Source organism: Panicum virgatum, chromosome 8K (assembly GCF_016808335.1).
Source record: "Panicum virgatum strain AP13 chromosome 8K, P.virgatum_v5, whole genome shotgun sequence".
Lineage (NCBI taxonomy): Eukaryota > Viridiplantae > Streptophyta > Magnoliopsida > Poales > Poaceae > Panicum > Panicum virgatum.
In genome coordinates this window covers 46,494,304-46,511,195 of record NC_053143.1, presented here as the reverse complement: position 1 = coordinate 46,511,195, position 16,892 = coordinate 46,494,304, and the positions used below count along the sequence as shown (strand labels likewise).

The window sequence follows — 16,892 nt, the reverse complement described above, 5'->3', positions numbered from 1 at the left end:
GACATCTCTCTCATGTGTAACCTTCTCTACCGATACACCACACAGTCACTTGTGTCTATACTCCATTTTCTTTTCCCACATATTATACTAAACCGAGTATATATTGTTTGTTTGAGGCCCTAAACGAATTCAAATTAAAAAGTTGTCAACTACAAAATTTTATAACTTTTCGAGATCTACAACTTTCATTTTGGTAGTTTCTCTTTCCGAGGTCATTTATGGAATTTAAATTTAACTTTGTCGTGTGCTAGATCTAGGGCACACGGCAATGCTTGGTTGTTTGCCGTGTGCCTTGATCTGGCACACGGCAAACTCTTGCTTTGCCGTGTGTCCTTGATATGGCACACGGCAAAGCGTGTTCGAAATAATTTTTTTATCTTCAATTTTTGTACCATTTAATTTGTTCCACTATTTCATATTTGTATAACTTTGTCACAATTTTTTATCTTGCCAAAGTGACTCAACAATTCATGTTTGATGATTCTATGCGAAAAAATCTATTATTTCATGTGTTTCGAGCTCGAATTCAAATTATAGTTGCAAAAAATTAAAATTATCAAACGGCTCCCAAAAATAACCAAAATTTTACATGAAACCATTTAAATTGTCTTTTGGCTATAGAAAAAATTTTGAAGTCAAACCCAAATTCGATCGTAACTTTCACTCCAAACCCAACCACATCCTTATCAACTCTCTAATTCTTCATCTCAGATATTTCCATTTGTAAGCATCATACGTGATAAAATTTTGAAATCCACTCAAATTTTTACCATAACCTCCACACATGATATCATAAGATTTTGCCAAATCTCATAATTTTTAGACTTCATTTGCTTTTTTTAGAATTTTAAAATCATTCGGACACACGTTCATGGTCGTTTTTTCTGCACAGGATGTTGAAAATTTCTTTTGATTTGATGGATAAGGCCTCAAACTAGGTTAAATAATATGAGTATCATTTTTCACTCATTTTATTTTATTATTTGAATCACTTGCGGTTCAAATTTGACTTAATTCAAAAAATTACTTGAAATGCAATTAATTAGTTAAATATAATAAATAAATATAAAAATATACCAAATTTTAACATGGAGTACCACATGTTGTATGTGAAGAGTAGAAAAAATTTCGAGGTGTGAAGACAAAAAAATTTATTACTTTGCCGTGTGCCAAAATAAAACACACAGCAAAGTCATGCTTTGTCGTGTGTCAAAAAAACACACGGCAAAGTATTTCTTTCCCGTGCGCCAAAAAAAAAATACACGGCAAACTATGATTTTGCCGTGTGCTTTAGTTTTACCATGTGTTTTCTTGAGCACACTCGGCAAAACTCATGTTTGCCGAGTGCTCGTGAACTTGCACATGGCAAACCGTGGCGCACACGGTAAAAGTCACGTTTCCGGTAGTGTATACGCAAATACTGAAGGGAAGAAAAACAGTCCAATGAAAAAAAGAAATCATCCCCGGGTCGTCTTCACGGACCAATTACATCCAACCACTCCCAAGTCCCACCGCTGCTGACAGAGCTAAACAGCACGAACGCGAGCCCACAGATCCACAACCGCTGACCCAGCACCCAGCCCCGTCCCAGGATTAATTACTGGGGGCACGGCGACACGACACCCACAGATCGAACTCTGGAGTCCGGAGCAGGCCGGGGCCGGCGAGCAAGATGGGCGCGTTGTCCGTGGTGGTGCATGCGGTAACGGGGAAGCTCGTCGCCCTGCTGCACGAGTTTGCGCTGCTCCCCTTCATCCGCAAAGACGTCGTCTTCCTCAAGGCCAAGCTAGAAAGAATGATCCCGGCGATCCACTATTGCTCAACCCACGACGAGCCAGACGCCCAGATGAGGGACTGGGTCAACCGCGTCCGCGAGCTCGCCTACGACGTCGATGACTGGGTCAACCTGTTTATCATCCGTGTCGATGCCGCCGCCGGCATCGGGGGCAACCCCTCCTGCAGGTCTCAAGGGTGGTTTCGCAGCACTGCGCGCAAGATCACAACACTCTCCACCCGCCGCGCCATGTACAGGGAGCTTCAGGAACTAAAGAAGCGTCTCATTGAGTTAGCAGGGCGGCGAGAGAGCTACATGTTCCCCGACGCGCCCCTCCCCGCCAAGCATCTTGTTATTGATTCTCGCTTTTCCATGCTCTTCGAAGATATTGAGAGACTTGTCGGCCTGGCCAGGCCGATGGAAGAGGTGACCAAGATGGTTACCGAATCTGGGGGCAAGGCTGAGCTCAAGACCGTCTGCATCGTCGGCATGGCCGGATCCGGGAAGACGACGCTCGCCAATGCGGTGTACATGCGGCTCAGAGAGGAGAACTGCTTCCAGTGTCACGCGTTCGTCACTGTGGGGCAGAAGCCAGAGCTCAAGAACACTCTCATGCACATGTTCTCGATGCTCGACAACGGGCACCAACAGATAGGTGAGGACATTGACGACCTCATCGTGCGGTTCAGACACATACTGGAGAAGAAAAGGTACGGTATGCCTAATTTACTTAGCTTGCAGAAGTTTTGCAATTCCATCGTCCCTATATACATCAGAATCACACAGATTTGTGCATTTTAATTTTCCCCATTTTGCAAAACAGATACCTTGTTGTGGTTGATGATTTATGGACGAACGAACATTGGCAAAGCATAAAGTCTTGTTTTCCAGAGAACTCTCTTGCTAGTAGGATAATCACCACAACAAGGAACGCTTCATTGGCAGCGGAATGTTCTTCCAGTTCAAGCGATTGCATTTACAACATTGGGCTTCTTAGTGAAGTGGACTCTAAAAAGTTACTCCTGAATAGAGCCTTTGGTTCTGAGCATGATTATCCTCAACATTTGGAGGATGTTTTTCCCAAAATTATTAAAAGATGTGGTGGCCTGCCTCTTGCTTTAGTTACCGTAGCATCCATGTTAGCAGATCAGTATTCAAACAATAAATGGGATATACCACCTATTGGATGGAGATGGTTATCACATCCAGATGCAGGAAATGTTGTGCATATAGTTGCTCTTAGCTACAACGATCTACCGCCACATCTCAGGAAATGTCTGCTGTATCTAAGCACATTTCCTGGGAACGAAGAAGTTGACATAGACCGGCTAGTAAGGCGATGGGTTGCGGAAGAATTAATCTTAAATGAGCACGGTGCAAGTGGGGAGGAAACAGCAAGAATATACCTGGGTCAGCTCATTAGCGTAAACATGGTACGGCCATTGCTTCTGAACAAGGATGGTGTAAGGTGTTGCAGGCTTCACCCCGTGATACATGATTTCCTTGTCTATAAATCCATGGGAGAGAAGTTTATCACTATAGTGGACGCAGAGCACCAAGATGTCCCATCCAACAACATGTGCAGCACTATCCGTCGGCTATTTCTGCGAAGCAGCAGCATGCAAGATCAAGACCTTGCACGGAATGGCAATATGAACCTATCACAGGCTCGCTCAATCATCGTCACTGGCCAGGCCAGCACTGCGCCTCACTTGACTGATCTGAGAGTGGTGCGCGTTCTGGACCTCGAAGGCTATGAGGGGATGGTATGCCTTGATGGCCTGGAAAAACTTCTGCTGCTCAGGTACTTGAGCCTCAGGGGCACTAATGTAAGTGAGCTCCCGGAGACACTAGGGGAGTTAAGGTGCCTAGAGACACTGGATGTCAGATCCACAAAGGTGAAAGAGCTGCCTCAAAGCATTGTGGGGCTACAGAATTTGGAAACACTTCTTGTTAGTGGTGGACGAATGAATAGTTCGATTGAACCAGCAACAAGGATTCCAGAGGATATGCGCATTTGCCACTTGCCTGAGAAACTAGCTGCCGTTGATTTAAGAGAACTCCCTGCAAGTGCAAGCATTGTAAATGCTCTCGGTGGCCTCGACCGATTGAGGGTACTTGAAATATCTTGGTCCTCTCAACAATGCATTGAGGGTGCCTACTGTGAAGCATTACTATCATCCATGGAGAAGTGGAGCCAGCTCAAGTCTCTGACCATACACTGTGGACTCGGTTGTTCGATGGAATTTCTGAGCTCCCTGTCTCATCCACCGGAGCTACTTGAGAAGTTTAAGGTGACAGCTGGAGGTTTTCTAAGTGTTCCGAAATGGATCCAAGGACTCAACTCACTATATTTCGTGCAAATCAACGTGTGCAGACTAGTGACTGATGATGATCTGAACATACTCGGAGGCTTACCAAAATTGCAGCTCCTGGTACTAGGCTTGGACTTTGTTCCTACAAAAGTTATAGTGATTGAAACTGAGGGATTCAATGAGCTTTGGGGATTCTCAGTCAATTGCCCAGCGCCGTGGCTCACTTTCAGGACAGCAGCCATGCCAAAGCTCACACATCTTCAACTAGAGTTCTGCTCAGGTTCAGCAATGCAAGAGAGTGTTCCATATGGTATCGGCAACCTCCAAAGCCTCACGGAGGTAGCCCTCCTTTACAACCAGGAATGGTGTGCAAATAGCTCTAGCATCGTAAGGACAGTTGATGCTGTGAAAAGACAGGTCGCCAAGCATCGCAATCCAATTAACCTCGTCATCAACAACACTAAAGTTGATGTCGTCCAAGAGGTTGATGAGGAGACTGAGAGCCTAGCCGAAACTCAAAGCAGCAATGTTCAGTTTCAGCAAGTTGGCGAGGAGGTAGTGAGGACTAGAGTGGAGACTTGGGGTGAAATTGAAGAAGTTGAAGGTGATAACATTAACCACGCATAGCTCTCAAGTCTCAAGACAAGGTAAGCTGTCTCCTCTCTTTCCCCCCGAATTCCGCATGCAAATTAACCACTCTGTATGACAAAACTAATTGTACTTGTTGTCTCACGAATGGTGATCCGCATGCAAGATGCATCAATTGCTTAAATGAAAGGAGTACACTGCTTCAGGTGAGGTGGAGATGAGAACAAGAGTTGCAGGCGCTGATGCTACAATAGCAAATTGCTCCTGTCACTGGAGCTCCTGTGTTGCTGTTGGCCTGACCACTTGCATCCATATCGCCGTGTCAGATGATCTGCATTTGTTTGGCCATGCCGTGTTTTATGTTTGCCGTTTGCTGTCTGCGAGTTTGTTATGTTGGTGATTGTAACCAATATGTTGCTAGTCCTATGTGGAAGGAACTCGGCAGCTCTTCCAGTGTCATACCAGAAGTTTGCAAGTTCCAGAGATGACACCTAAGATTCAGATACTGGACTATGTGCATTCAGCTCTGTTTTGGATTGCTTGTAATAAGGGACTTGCCGTGGTAATGCAAGAGCCGTCTTGTGAAATGTTCCTGTGTCAGTAACTTGGACTGTTTCAGATGTGATTTGTGCATACATTTGGGCGTGCCATACACACATCAGTACACCACATAGTGTTGGCAGCAAAGCATATGTGGACCGCACGGGTGACACACAGAGTAGAACAGAACGAAATGCAGCCTTTTTTCATTTTTATATTTAAAAAAAATAAAATTTCAAAAATATATGGCCGTTCCAAGAAATTTCAAAAATAGAGCCCTGTCGCCCATGGGGAGGGCGATAGCCCCCTGTCCTGGGCGACAGGCCTTTTTTTTAAAAAAAAATTTGCAAACCGATCCTCAGTCAGCGCTGCGCGGGGGCTCGCCCCCCCCCCCCCCCCCCCGGCGACAGGGGTCTGTCACCCCCTCGAGCGACAGAGCCCCCCTCTATATAAACCCTCCACCCTCATTCCCTCTCATTTTAGCCCAAAAATTCTACCAAAAATCCAAGAAAAAAAAGATGAACTTCCACAAAAAATCCTTAAAAAAAAGTGACGGCTGAGTCGGCCCACTAGTCTCATCGAGCAAACATTCCGTGGCCCAGCAAACGCGCAGGGTAAGAGGCTTTTATCAAGTAACATTATGCAGCACATTAACTAACACAACCGCGCCTACTCATGTTTCACCCCTGAAAAAGCCAGGAAATAATTCACAAACCGTTGGCGTTGGCGTTCAAACCTAAAACTTGGCGAGAGCTCGACTTGAAGGGGAACATAAACAGAGAAACAAAACCACCACAATAATGACCAGGAGCCAAACCTTGCAAAGAAAACACTGCATAAATAAGTCTACTACTCCGTACTACATTATGCATACAAATAAACTGAGTTATGACGATATGATATTCAAGATATCAGGACACGACACGACAACTAGGATATATGACAAAAAAAAAACAGTTCAGAGGCGCTCCAAAATTATAGGCTAGTAATGGAACCAGAAAGCTGCAGCTTCTGATCAACCCTTCACTTCTTTGCCTTCTTTGGTGCCCTGCCACCCAAAAAGTGCAGGAAGACACATCAATGAAACATGATAATTACAAACTCAAGGAAACTATGAATGTGCAAGGAGTTCAAAGGCCACTTGTACAAGAAATACAGGAAAACACATCCAGTAAACATGACAATTACATACTCAAAGGGATCTAGGAATGCGATAGGAGTACTAAACCCACTTACACTGCAGACGGAGCTGGAGCAGCAGCTGCTGGTGCTGCAGGTTCCCTCGGGCCCTAAACAAATAATGAAACATACATTTCAACATGGAATCTAAATCTAAACAAAAGAAAAGACAAAACAAATATATCAAAATGTCTCGGCCTTCAAGGAAAAAAAACATGAACCTGCCTAACCAGCTCCAAACAAATAACAATTCCAACAATTACTGTAACAGCTAATAAAGCTAATGCGTGGCTCTACAAGTAGCAAAATTAACATGTTCGAGTGGATCAAGAACATACTTTTTAAGACAAACATTAATGCATGGCTCTACAATATTTTTTAAGAAGATACTTTCATGTTTCAGTGAATAAAAAAAATAACTATTTAATGGCAATTCAAATTTGCTAGTCCACAAGGCCCGGTTCAGAATCATATGGCATTAAAAGGCATTCTAGCGTCCATATAATCAGCAGGTTTCCCCACCCATTCAGAAATAAATGTAGGTTTGAGTTAACAAGGCATCTTACCTGGGCCAACCTCTCCTCCCTCCTAGCAAGCTTTCTCTCTCTGCTCGCCTTGCTCTTGGCACGTCTGGCCTCAAACTGATCAGAGAGGGTCTTCTCCCTCGCCTTCTCAGCTTTTGACTTGTGGATGCTCTCCATCAGCACCCTCTTGTTCTTGAAGCTGTTTCCCTTGACCTTAACATACATCTCATGATACATGTGTTTATCAATCTTCTTTGCCTCCCGGTACTTGCGGAGCAGGCGCCTCAGAACGCGCATCCGGCGCATCCAGAGAATCTTGGTGGGGAGCCTAGCCTCCCTGGTACCCCTGCGCTTACCTGTGTAGTTTTTGGATTAACATATAATTTCAGGATACCAAAAAATGTAGAAGCATCGGATACATATGTACCAGAAACATAAAATGGGAAAACCAGTGTAGCAGCAGTATACCATATCCAGAGTGGCGTCCCTTCTGCTTGGCCTCATGCGCCCTCCTTGCACGGGACCTGGAGTGGATCTTCTGAGGCTTCCTGATGATGAAACCATCCTTAACCAACTTCCTGATGTTCTGGCCTGTAAGTTTTATACAAAGCAATATGGTCATGCTTATGTTCCTTTCAGTGGTCAATAGCAAAAAAAGATATTACAATCTCAATAGTTAAACAAAAGCACATTACACAGAGTAAAAGTCCAATCACAGCACTCACACTGATCAAAACTGAATTAACTCAAAAGACCAGAGCATCCCAGAAGGTTAATTGTGGTACGTACATGATAAATCCGGGTAGCAGAATTGTTTTAACTTTACAAAATCACACAAAACTAAAGAAAAATACAGAACAAGCAAATACATCATAGTAACAGAAATGCTTCTTTCATTGCAAGTCATCATTTGCATTCACTGTACTAGGAAAATATCAAAATTCAAGCTTTTTAACAGCATGCAAAACTGCATCACCCAGCATATAATATCTTCATCAGCTAAACTAGCATCACAGACAAATTAGACTGTACACAGCTAACAGGCAAATAAATTCCAACCGCAACTACAACCTTCATACAATTTAAGAGTACTTTCAGAGTAAAATAAATAAACAATATTGATGGTGGTTAACACTGACGTCGTGGGAGACCTAATATGAACACCTGCAGCAATGCAAAGCAAACAAAACAAGCTTTCCCCTTTCCATCGCTGCTTATACCCACAAAATAAACTTGCTTCTACATCTAGATGGGTACCAACCTCAACAACAACAAGGGCATAGCTAGCAGTCTACCAAACGGATCGGCCCAGCTGATTTACTAGCGGAGTCACCACCTACCGCTGGCCTTAACGAAACCATCATAGGCTCGAAATTAAAATTAATCCTACACGAGCAGAGCTACAGATCCATCCGTACGCCACGAACCCAGCCCACCGGGCAACCGAGGAAGTAACGGGCGGTCGACGGACGGAAGCGCGCCGCGCGGCAAACAAGCGCGAGGTGCGGGGTGGGGGAAGGGGAGGTGGCCGGCCTTACGGGAGTTCGCCATGGAGATCTCGCTGACCTCATTGGGGTCGAGCCAGACCTTGCCCTTGCCGCACTTGAGGACGCTCGCGGCGAGGCGCTTCTGCAGCTTCAGCGACACCATCTTCTTCCTCCGCCGCCGAGAGGCCCCTCCTCTCCTCTCCTCTCCTCCGCCGGGTGGGGGTTGTGTGGTGGGCGGCGCGAGGGGGGGGCTAGGGAAATGCGGCGGCCGCACGGGGAGGGTTATATCCCAGGGGATTAGGGTTTGCTCGGCAGCCTCTCGAGTGGGCTGGGCCTGAGTGCTTTCATGGGCTCCCAGCTGTTGGGCCACAGCCCATTAGATGACCGGATCCATCAGAAGGCCCATTCCGTTCGGGCCTTCTCTTCTTTGTTTCACTTTACTTATTTCCCATTTCAACCCCTCAAGAAAAAAATTATTTCCCATTTCAAAACAAATGGAGATATTTCACGAAATTTCAGACTCAAATCCCTCCTTTTTTCTCTAAGAATCACATCTTTGCAAATAAAAATCCGAGAATATATGTCTTGTAGAACACGGAAAAAAATACTAGCGAAACAAAAAATAATATCTCTTGTCGATGCTGAGCTGAGAAATTGGAGGCGAGAGAGAATGCATATGCGGAGTACGTAGATGAGAGGACAAATTTTGGAACGGGTCATGGGTCAAATATAATGGTTCCTTGTCAAGAAGCTACGTGTTTTATTTAAGTTGGTCCTATCTGCTGCATGCTGTGATTCATATTTTGTGTGTTTTCCCATCAGTGTGTTTCACATTTCGTTACTGCTGAAATCGGGGCGTATGTATACACTTCACGTGGTTGAAGCGAGACGACTGGAGTACAATACTACACGGACGTCACGTACCAACTGCCCCCAGCAAATTGCTATTTGTCCAAGTACAATAACGCGCGTGACAGCGATGTAATCAACTTGGAAGATTATTGAAGCAGTTTCAATCACATTATGCGTGTATATATTATTTTTGCTCCCTTACCATTATCCGATCCTCCTCTCTATTTATTTGTTTGAGAGAGAGAGAGAGAGAGAGAGAGAGAGAGAGAGAGAGAGAGAGAGCAGGCCGCCAGTGGAAAGCGGAATGGCTGCCGGTAAGGCTGCGCTGGTGATGATCATGGCCGTTCTGCTGCTGATAGCAACCGTAGAGTCGGCCTCGGCTACGCGCTGGTCCTGCGTTGACGGAGCAAGGAAGCTTCTGCAGGATTGCTTGCCACAGAGTGCTGTTTGCCCCTTAATTGGTGGTACAGATGTATGCTGCAATGGCGGATGTGCACCAGCGAGTAATCTCAACTGGCCCCTTGGGGCCTGCCCATAGGCGCTTCTGAGGGCCGGCTACTACATCCAAGCGGGTCGGTCGCAACAAAATGTTCATTCCAGGAGGGAAGGTGTGCGTGCTTTCCGTACGTGTGATGTTTTGCACCATTCTATTCTCATCAGTTTTTAAGCGTCGTCGTCTTTTTTGTCCTTTTCTATATGATTGACCGAATAAAGCAATGTGATGTGTGCCGTGCTTCCAACTGAAATAATGAATATTCCTTCAGCAAAAGAGATTGAAGACCAAGAAAAATAAGAGTAGAACTGTGTTTTTCCATTTCATGGTTAGTGAACTCAGATCCAGGCATTTTGGTGAAGCAATACATATCTTCTGTATCCCTCCATACATTCTACATGCAATCAGCAGAGCTTCAGAGAACGCGCGCTCGGCTTCGATTCATTTTTTTTTTTTGGAACATGAGCTCGGCTTCGATTCATGGTCCCGAAGAAATGCAATTTTGCGCCGGGCATATGCGCATCCGTTAGTTTTTGTCTCAGTTTCATGGTTCACATGCTACTGGGTGATGGTAGAGGGACGCGCCTGCCACCACCCTTGCATTGCTGCCACCGCTGACAGAAAATGGAGTCTCCATTTCCTCTCTTATCCTGCCAGTGTGCTCTCAGATCCGCGTCTGCCATACATGCAACAAGATTGATTTGCAGGAGCGTCTTGTTTTCTCTAGGAGGCTACGAGCAAACTAAAAACTGTTATGCATGTGTACTGTAGCAATTCGTCTGTCCTAAAAATCTATTTTATTTTACCTAACGACATGCAGTTGCTTGCCACAACGAAGCGTAGATCATTTTCGGGACCTCAGTTGTTTGTTCATTAGTAGAATACCTCCGGGTGCTACGTACGGTGGAATAGTAGCGTTATTTTCCTTTGGAACTCACATGTTTTTTTTTAATTTCTGACATTCTTTTCTTCATCACACTCAATGGCTCTCTACATGTTTACTAGAAAACATATTAAATTTTTTACTTAATATTTCCTTCAACTCGTGTACATGTGCATCTTTACCTTTTTTCTATTTTAGCAAGAGATTTCCTGGAGACGAAAATAGCAAACAACAATCATATTCTACACGTACACTGTTAGTAATGTGCTTATAATATAAATCAAGATGATAATTGTGCAAGATTCAGGACCCTCTCACCATAGAAAAAAAATCTGTGCTAACTGTGGTAAACTATGATGAGCAATAATTGTTTGTCAACAAATGAATGTTAAAATGTTGTCAGCTAGATGCCCGGATCAGAGAGTCGGTCTTAAACGTTGGAGGCATTAGGCCATTCTCAGCAGGGGCGGAGCTAGAGAAATGTGGAGGGGGGTGCGCCCATAAGCGGCTTGGTAACACACTTAGCCTCCGATCACATGCGTATTTTTCATCATGGTGTGTTTACTACTAGAAAAATGCTAATAATACCGGCTGGAAACGGGCTTTAGTTTCGGTTCTCCAATCGGTACTACTACAAGACCAAGACTTTCTCAAGACTGAAAGTCTCGATCTTTAACACAGGTTGGACAATCCGGTACTAAAAAGATTGTTTAGTACCGGGTAATGTTTTCACCCAGTACTAAAAGGCTCCACAGGCTTCGATCCAAGCAAAAGATACCGGTATGAACTAGATCTGGTACAAATGCTACCAGTATCTTTGGGCTGGATCGATAGCCCTTTTTTTTAGAAGTGGTTGCTGTACTGTACATGTTTTTTTTCTAACAATGCACGATGTGAGTTCGCTGCAGAATTAAAAAGCCTAACCCAATAATCTAGATAAACTACCAAGAAGACAAGAACCATAAACTTGAAACCAATTTGGATACTCATATTGATGGAAATTGAAATAATAGAGAATCTTTTAAGTTGTTTACTTTTACTTTTGAAGGATGAACAGAGAAGAGATGAGCACGGCCAGGCGGTGGGCATACTATGATGTGCTCATGTGCCCTTGGCCCTAAAACTGGCTGCTTGGCAACGTAGATCAGTGTCATAGCCGTCCACGGTCGACAGCCAGCGGGCCACCCTCCATCGAAGTTCACGTGTCGCCAAGGGGAGAGAACAGGGGAGAGATGGTCTTTGGAGGGGAGCAAAAGGGAGATGATGTGTCGGGTGGCGTGAGTCAAAGTGACGCCTGAGAGTAAGTATAATAGTAGGCTGTAAGTGGACTCATCCTACGTGGAGCAAAGAGAAAAGAAGAGAGAGAAAAGTGAGCTTCTCGCTTACTGACCGCCAAAGAAAACACTCCGACCTCTGCTCGTGGGCCCGGAGCAACCCAGCCACCGGCATCCAGCCTGCTACTGGCACCAAACAGGGCGGAAAGCTGCACACGCAGCCGGCTTGCCGGCTGGCTTATTAGCCCTGCCCTGATGATTCTGTGTGGATGGGGGCGTGGCTGATGTTGGGCTGCTGTTGGGGAGTGAGCTTCTGTGGGCTGTCTTTGTCAGCTCAGCTGGCTGTATGGGTGCAGACGTTTGAACTTGGGCGGTGCAAACACGGTAGACACATACATGCTATAACATATTTTGTATTTTGGTCTGGGTGCGGCAGCACCCACTAGGTCCTATATGGATCCGCCCCTGATTCTCAGTGCAAGTTTCATGGACACGATTACCTAGAGTGCCATATCATCTAAAATTGTTTGAAACTTGGATGAAACACCCCTCCCTCAATGCAGAGTTTCACCTATTGTTGTTTCCTAGATCACATGCAAGATACAACTTGTCTAGGTAACTGTGTATAGAGGGTTTCATCCCCATGAAACCATTTCACCTCTCTCTTCATTAATATACTGCCACATCATCAAAAATGCTGACATGACAGCCTATTTAATACCCATAAAACTCTCACTGAGAATGGCCTTATATTATTACATATTTCACTTTGATAAGAGTGAGGCCATCGTCATTAATTACCGATACCTAGCCTGTAGCATGTGATAGCATGACTAGATTACTGTATTGATAGTTTCTCGCTGGAGTCAAACTATGAACAATTATTTCTCAATTGGTCTCTAATATAAGAAGCCATCACCGAGATGGCCGGATCAGGGTCGGTCTCAGCAAGCACATGCATGCATGTAATAGACTATTCGTTTCCCACATCCATTGAAGGGCAGAAATGTTGCGGAAGGAGTATAATGGCAGTTACTAGCTTGGGATAAGTCATGAAAACACCGAAGGCAATAATAGGAGGAGCCAGTGGTATATATTACTAGTTTATACTCCCACCGTCATGAAATTTAAGGTATCGAAGGATTCAAAATTTGTACCCGAATATAAGACATTCTAGAAGTTTTGGGTAAGTATACGAAATCATTAAATTCTCCATGTTGGGTAGAGGTTGTGCTCCTGTTAGCTCGTCGTGTTTGGCTGTCCCGGAATGCTCTAATTTTCGACCATAAGGATGAAAACTGGGAACAAATGTGGTGGGGCGCTCTTCAAGACATCAACCTCTGGCAATGCCGCTTCAAGAAGCGTCGGCTTGAGATGGGGGCCTGGAAGCTTTTCATTCAAAGCTTTTTATGATTTTTGTGTTGTACCCTCCCCCGTTCTCCCGGTTTTTCTCTCCCCTCCAAAATTTTTTAGCACTCTGGGATACCGGGGAGTACTTGTATGGCTGAACTTTGCCTCTTTGATTAACTGAGTAGGTGAGGATCTCAACCCCCCCCCCCCCAATTATTCAAAAAAATTTAATTCTCCATGATACTTACCTTTTTTACATGCATTTTTTGTTCTCTCCCTTAATCTATCCTAAAATTAGATTACAAGACGGAGGGAGTATACATTGCTCCTAGACCCTTAATTAATTAGATCAAGAACGTATTGCTCTTGGGCCCTCGCGTGTTTGGCTGTTCAAAGATCGACTTGGCATGTACACTTGGTCGTGTGTCACTTTTTCTTAGAAAAATGGCGTCGACACGCAGCAGCGCGGTACAGTCCTGCTATCTCTACCATGGACCGGCCCAGCCCATGTGTTGCCGCACCCAGCCAGTCAACAGCCAAGTAGCCAACCTTCCATTATTGCATCAACCGTTTCATTAGCTGCTGCCTGGTACCAGCGTCTTTGCAGCGTCTTCTTTCCCCTTCCGTCGTCTTCCAGCGACTCCGAAGGTGAATCGCTCTCCGCCGCCAGGGCCGGCTCTATGATTTCGGGGGCCCTGGAGCGAACTAGACACTATGAGTCTTTTTTTGTACAACGTGATAAAAGGTATAGTAGTACTAATGATATATGTTAAATTTTTTACGAACATTATGGATAGTACAAACTAAAAGAATGGCAAAAAAACTAGTATAATTACCTCAAATACCTCAGTCCTTCGAAAAAAATCTCCAAACATTTCTTGATGCAAAATCATTAATAATAGTATCAAGATCAATGATGTCCAAGATGGTGTTTTCAATCAAATACTTCAGACCTTCATAAAAAAAACTTCTCTGGGCATTTCTTGATGCAAAATAATTAATAATAGTATCAAGATCAATGATGTCCAAGATGGTCAATGCTGCACATAGCCAAGCCATTTAATCTTAACATAGTTGACCACAAACAATTTTTCAGAAATTTCAATTTTGAGAAACATTCTAACACCTAAATTATAAAGGAAAATAAACAGTGATTAGAAGTTTAAACCTAGAAATTTAAGTATCCAACACAGTTACGAAGTAACAGATTATTAAATTAGTTACTCACTGATTTTCTATTGTTGATTGCAAAGTGCCGCTGCTGCGGTGGAGGGGATGAGTGCTGACTGCTGAGGCAGAGCGGCGGTCGATCACTAGTCGCCGGGTGGGTGGGTGGGCGGGCGGCCGCAGCCAAAAGGCAGAAGCGAAGTCTGCGAAGCCGATGACGGACGACGCGATGTTTCAGTTCTTTCCGATTGCCAATGCCAAGCCGAGCGATCGAGCCCCTGCCCCTGATTGCTGAACGATCGAGGCACCAGACTTGCAGCCGGCTGGGCCTAATGTGTATCGTGTATAGGTGTATGCATATTTTATCCTAGGCCCCTCGTGGCCGTGGGCCCTAGGTGGTCGCCTCTCCCGCCTAGGCCCAGAGCCGGGCCTGTCCGCCGCCAATTGGTCCGGCTCCTCTCCTCCGGCGCCCCCGTCGGTGTTGGAGGGTGAGGAGCCAGATGGGTCGGTGGCCGATCTGTATATACCTAGTAGCTAGATTTGTAGGTTTGTATCCTGATTGCTTCAGTTTGTGTCTGTCGGTTTCTATGTCCCTCCAGAGCTTCTCTGTGGGGTTGGATTTCTCCCTACTGCGGACTCCGGCGGGGATTTTTTGCTTCCTCCATGGTTTCTTTGTGGTCGTTGGTGGTGGTATCTGCAGGTTGGTGGTGGTTGTTGGGAGAGTAGTGCACTACGGCATCTTTTGCAGGCGATTCGGCGATGGCAATGTTTTCTTTGTCTCTCTCTTGCGTCGTTGGTCGATTTCGTCATGTGCTTTTCTGTGCTGGTTGTGTCTACTCTGTTCACGGCGCCGCTGGCATTGCAACCACCGAGAAGGCCGCTGGAGGCGGGAGGAAGATCTTTTCCCTCTGGAGTGTTTCTGTCGGTACCCTACAACTGGGGTACCCACTCCTACTGTGCCAAGACTCGCGTAGTTATCCGTAACTACGCCCTAAGGAGCTGAGCAGCCGGACTCCTGGGTTCCGACTCCATCTCACCGGACCAACGGTCCCGGACCCGCTTCCCGTTTGGGGACGGGTCCGGTGTCACCACGTGTCCCAGAGGTGGAAATGCTCAGCACCTGTGGTCGCGGACCCGGACCCCCGCAGGCGGGTCCGGGACTTCCACGTGCCATCCGGACTCCCGCAGGCGGGTCCGGGACTTCCACGTGCCATCCGGACTCCCGCAGGCGGGTCCGGGACCTCCACGTGCCTATCCGGACCCCCGTGAGCTCTCGGCTCAGCAAGCTGCTCGGGTGGGGTCCGGAGCCGCCACGTGTCACGCAGACGCGGGCGCGGGCGCCAGCCTTCCGCTGGAAACTCCCTCACCCACCCGCATTAAGTGCGAGTGGTTGAGGCGGGATCTGCTGCCTCTGGGCACGAGGCAGCTTTTGTCAGTCCACACTGTGGATCGCCAGATACCGAGACAAGCATTAAAGACTCAGCGCTGCGCGCATGAGCGACGAGTCATGATGACCAGCTACTGACTGAAGCAACAGTGCACGCTGCTACAGTGGACTGAGTCAGTAGTTCGGCGCTTCATCGTGACCTCGACGCGCGACTGCAAAGGCTAGACTCTACTCTGACAGGACAACTCAAGACCATCCCTGGTCAGAAACTACGCACAGAAGCCGACGACAAGATCTCCGGATCTGAGCCATTGAAGGCCAAAGTGTAGTTTATAATACATCGTCGGGTCCACATGTCGGGGCCCCGCTCAGTGTACGTGCTCCCCTTGGACATATAAAAGGGAGAGCACGCCCGCTAGAACACAGGTTCACACATCATCTCCACAATACAGACTCAAGCTCTCGCACCTCCTCACGCTTGTGGGAAGGCAATACAACACACAGTGGATGTAGGGTATTACGCTCCGGCGGCCCGAACCACTCTAAATCCTGCTGTGTTCATCGTGTTCTTGAGTGAGATCGAACTAAGACTAGCTAACCCCCGAGTACACACCCTCTGGGCTAGGGCGGGTGCCTTCCGCCACCCGGCTGTGGTTTGCAGCACCACGACATTTGGCGCGCCAGGTAGGGGGGCTTTAGCTAGTTTTAGCTCATCTCTTGCCCATCTCCATGGCTCGGGTGGTTGAGCACTCCCACCACCACGACGACGTGGAGATGACGGAGGGTGTGGCGTCATCCGCGCCACACGCCTCTCGCCTTCCTGCGCCAGGGGCAACCGTGCCCGTGGAGCAGCCACCGTCGGCAGCGGCGCGCGCTGCACGTCGGCAAGAGTCAGGGCGCCCGTCAAGGGCCCCCTCACAAGCTGCGAGCGGCGGAGCGACAAATCCCAGCTCGCAGCATACCTCACTCATGAGAGGAAGCCCGCTCCGGCGGAAAGCCGACTCCGGTCGCACCAAGCCCGCTCCGGCGGAAAGCCGACTCCGGTCGCACCAAGCCCGCTCCGGCGGAAAGCCGACTCC

The 16,892-nt window shown here is 46.6% G+C and overlaps 2 protein-coding genes across 2 annotated transcripts; one reads left to right on the top strand and one right to left on the bottom strand.

Annotated features, from left to right (window-relative positions):
• The first annotated feature begins 1,672 nt into the window (after window positions 1-1,672).
• LOC120645826 (disease resistance protein RGA5-like) lies at window positions 1,673-5,312 on the top strand. Its single transcript, XM_039922559.1, has 3 exons — window positions 1,673-2,484; window positions 2,598-4,736; window positions 4,823-5,312. Exons 1-2 carry the CDS (start codon window positions 1,673-1,675, stop codon window positions 4,714-4,716), a joined length of 2,931 nt encoding a protein of 976 aa, XP_039778493.1. The 3' UTR covers window positions 4,717-4,736; window positions 4,823-5,312.
• A 706-nt stretch (window positions 5,313-6,018) lies between these two features.
• Window positions 6,019-8,683, bottom strand: LOC120644899 (60S ribosomal protein L19-1-like). The gene is made up of 5 exons (XM_039921641.1): window positions 8,459-8,683; window positions 7,389-7,511; window positions 6,963-7,276; window positions 6,454-6,506; window positions 6,019-6,265 (listed from the first exon to the last, which is right to left on the bottom strand). Exons 1-5 carry the CDS (start codon window positions 8,568-8,570, stop codon window positions 6,241-6,243), a joined length of 627 nt encoding a protein of 208 aa, XP_039777575.1. The 5' UTR covers window positions 8,571-8,683; the 3' UTR covers window positions 6,019-6,240.
• Between the last annotated feature and the right edge of the window lie 8,209 nt (window positions 8,684-16,892).

Coding starts and splice junctions, on each gene's coding strand:
- LOC120645826 (XM_039922559.1), top strand. CDS start 1,673: ATGGGCGCGTTGTCCGTGGTGGTGCATGCGGTAACGGGGAAGCTCGTC. Junction 2,485..2,597: donor CACATACTGGAGAAGAAAAG/GTACGGTATGCC, acceptor TTTGCAAAACAG/ATACCTTGTTGTGGTTGATG.
- LOC120644899 (XM_039921641.1), bottom strand. CDS start 8,570: ATGGTGTCGCTGAAGCTGCAGAAGCGCCTCGCCGCGAGCGTCCTCAAG. Junction 6,507..6,962: donor GGGAGGAGAGGTTGGCCCAG/GTAAGATGCCTT, acceptor TTATTTGTTTAG/GGCCCGAGGGAACCTGCAGC. Junction 6,266..6,453: donor GCTCCAGCTCCGTCTGCAGT/GTAAGTGGGTTT, acceptor TTTGGGTGGCAG/GGCACCAAAGAAGGCAAAGA.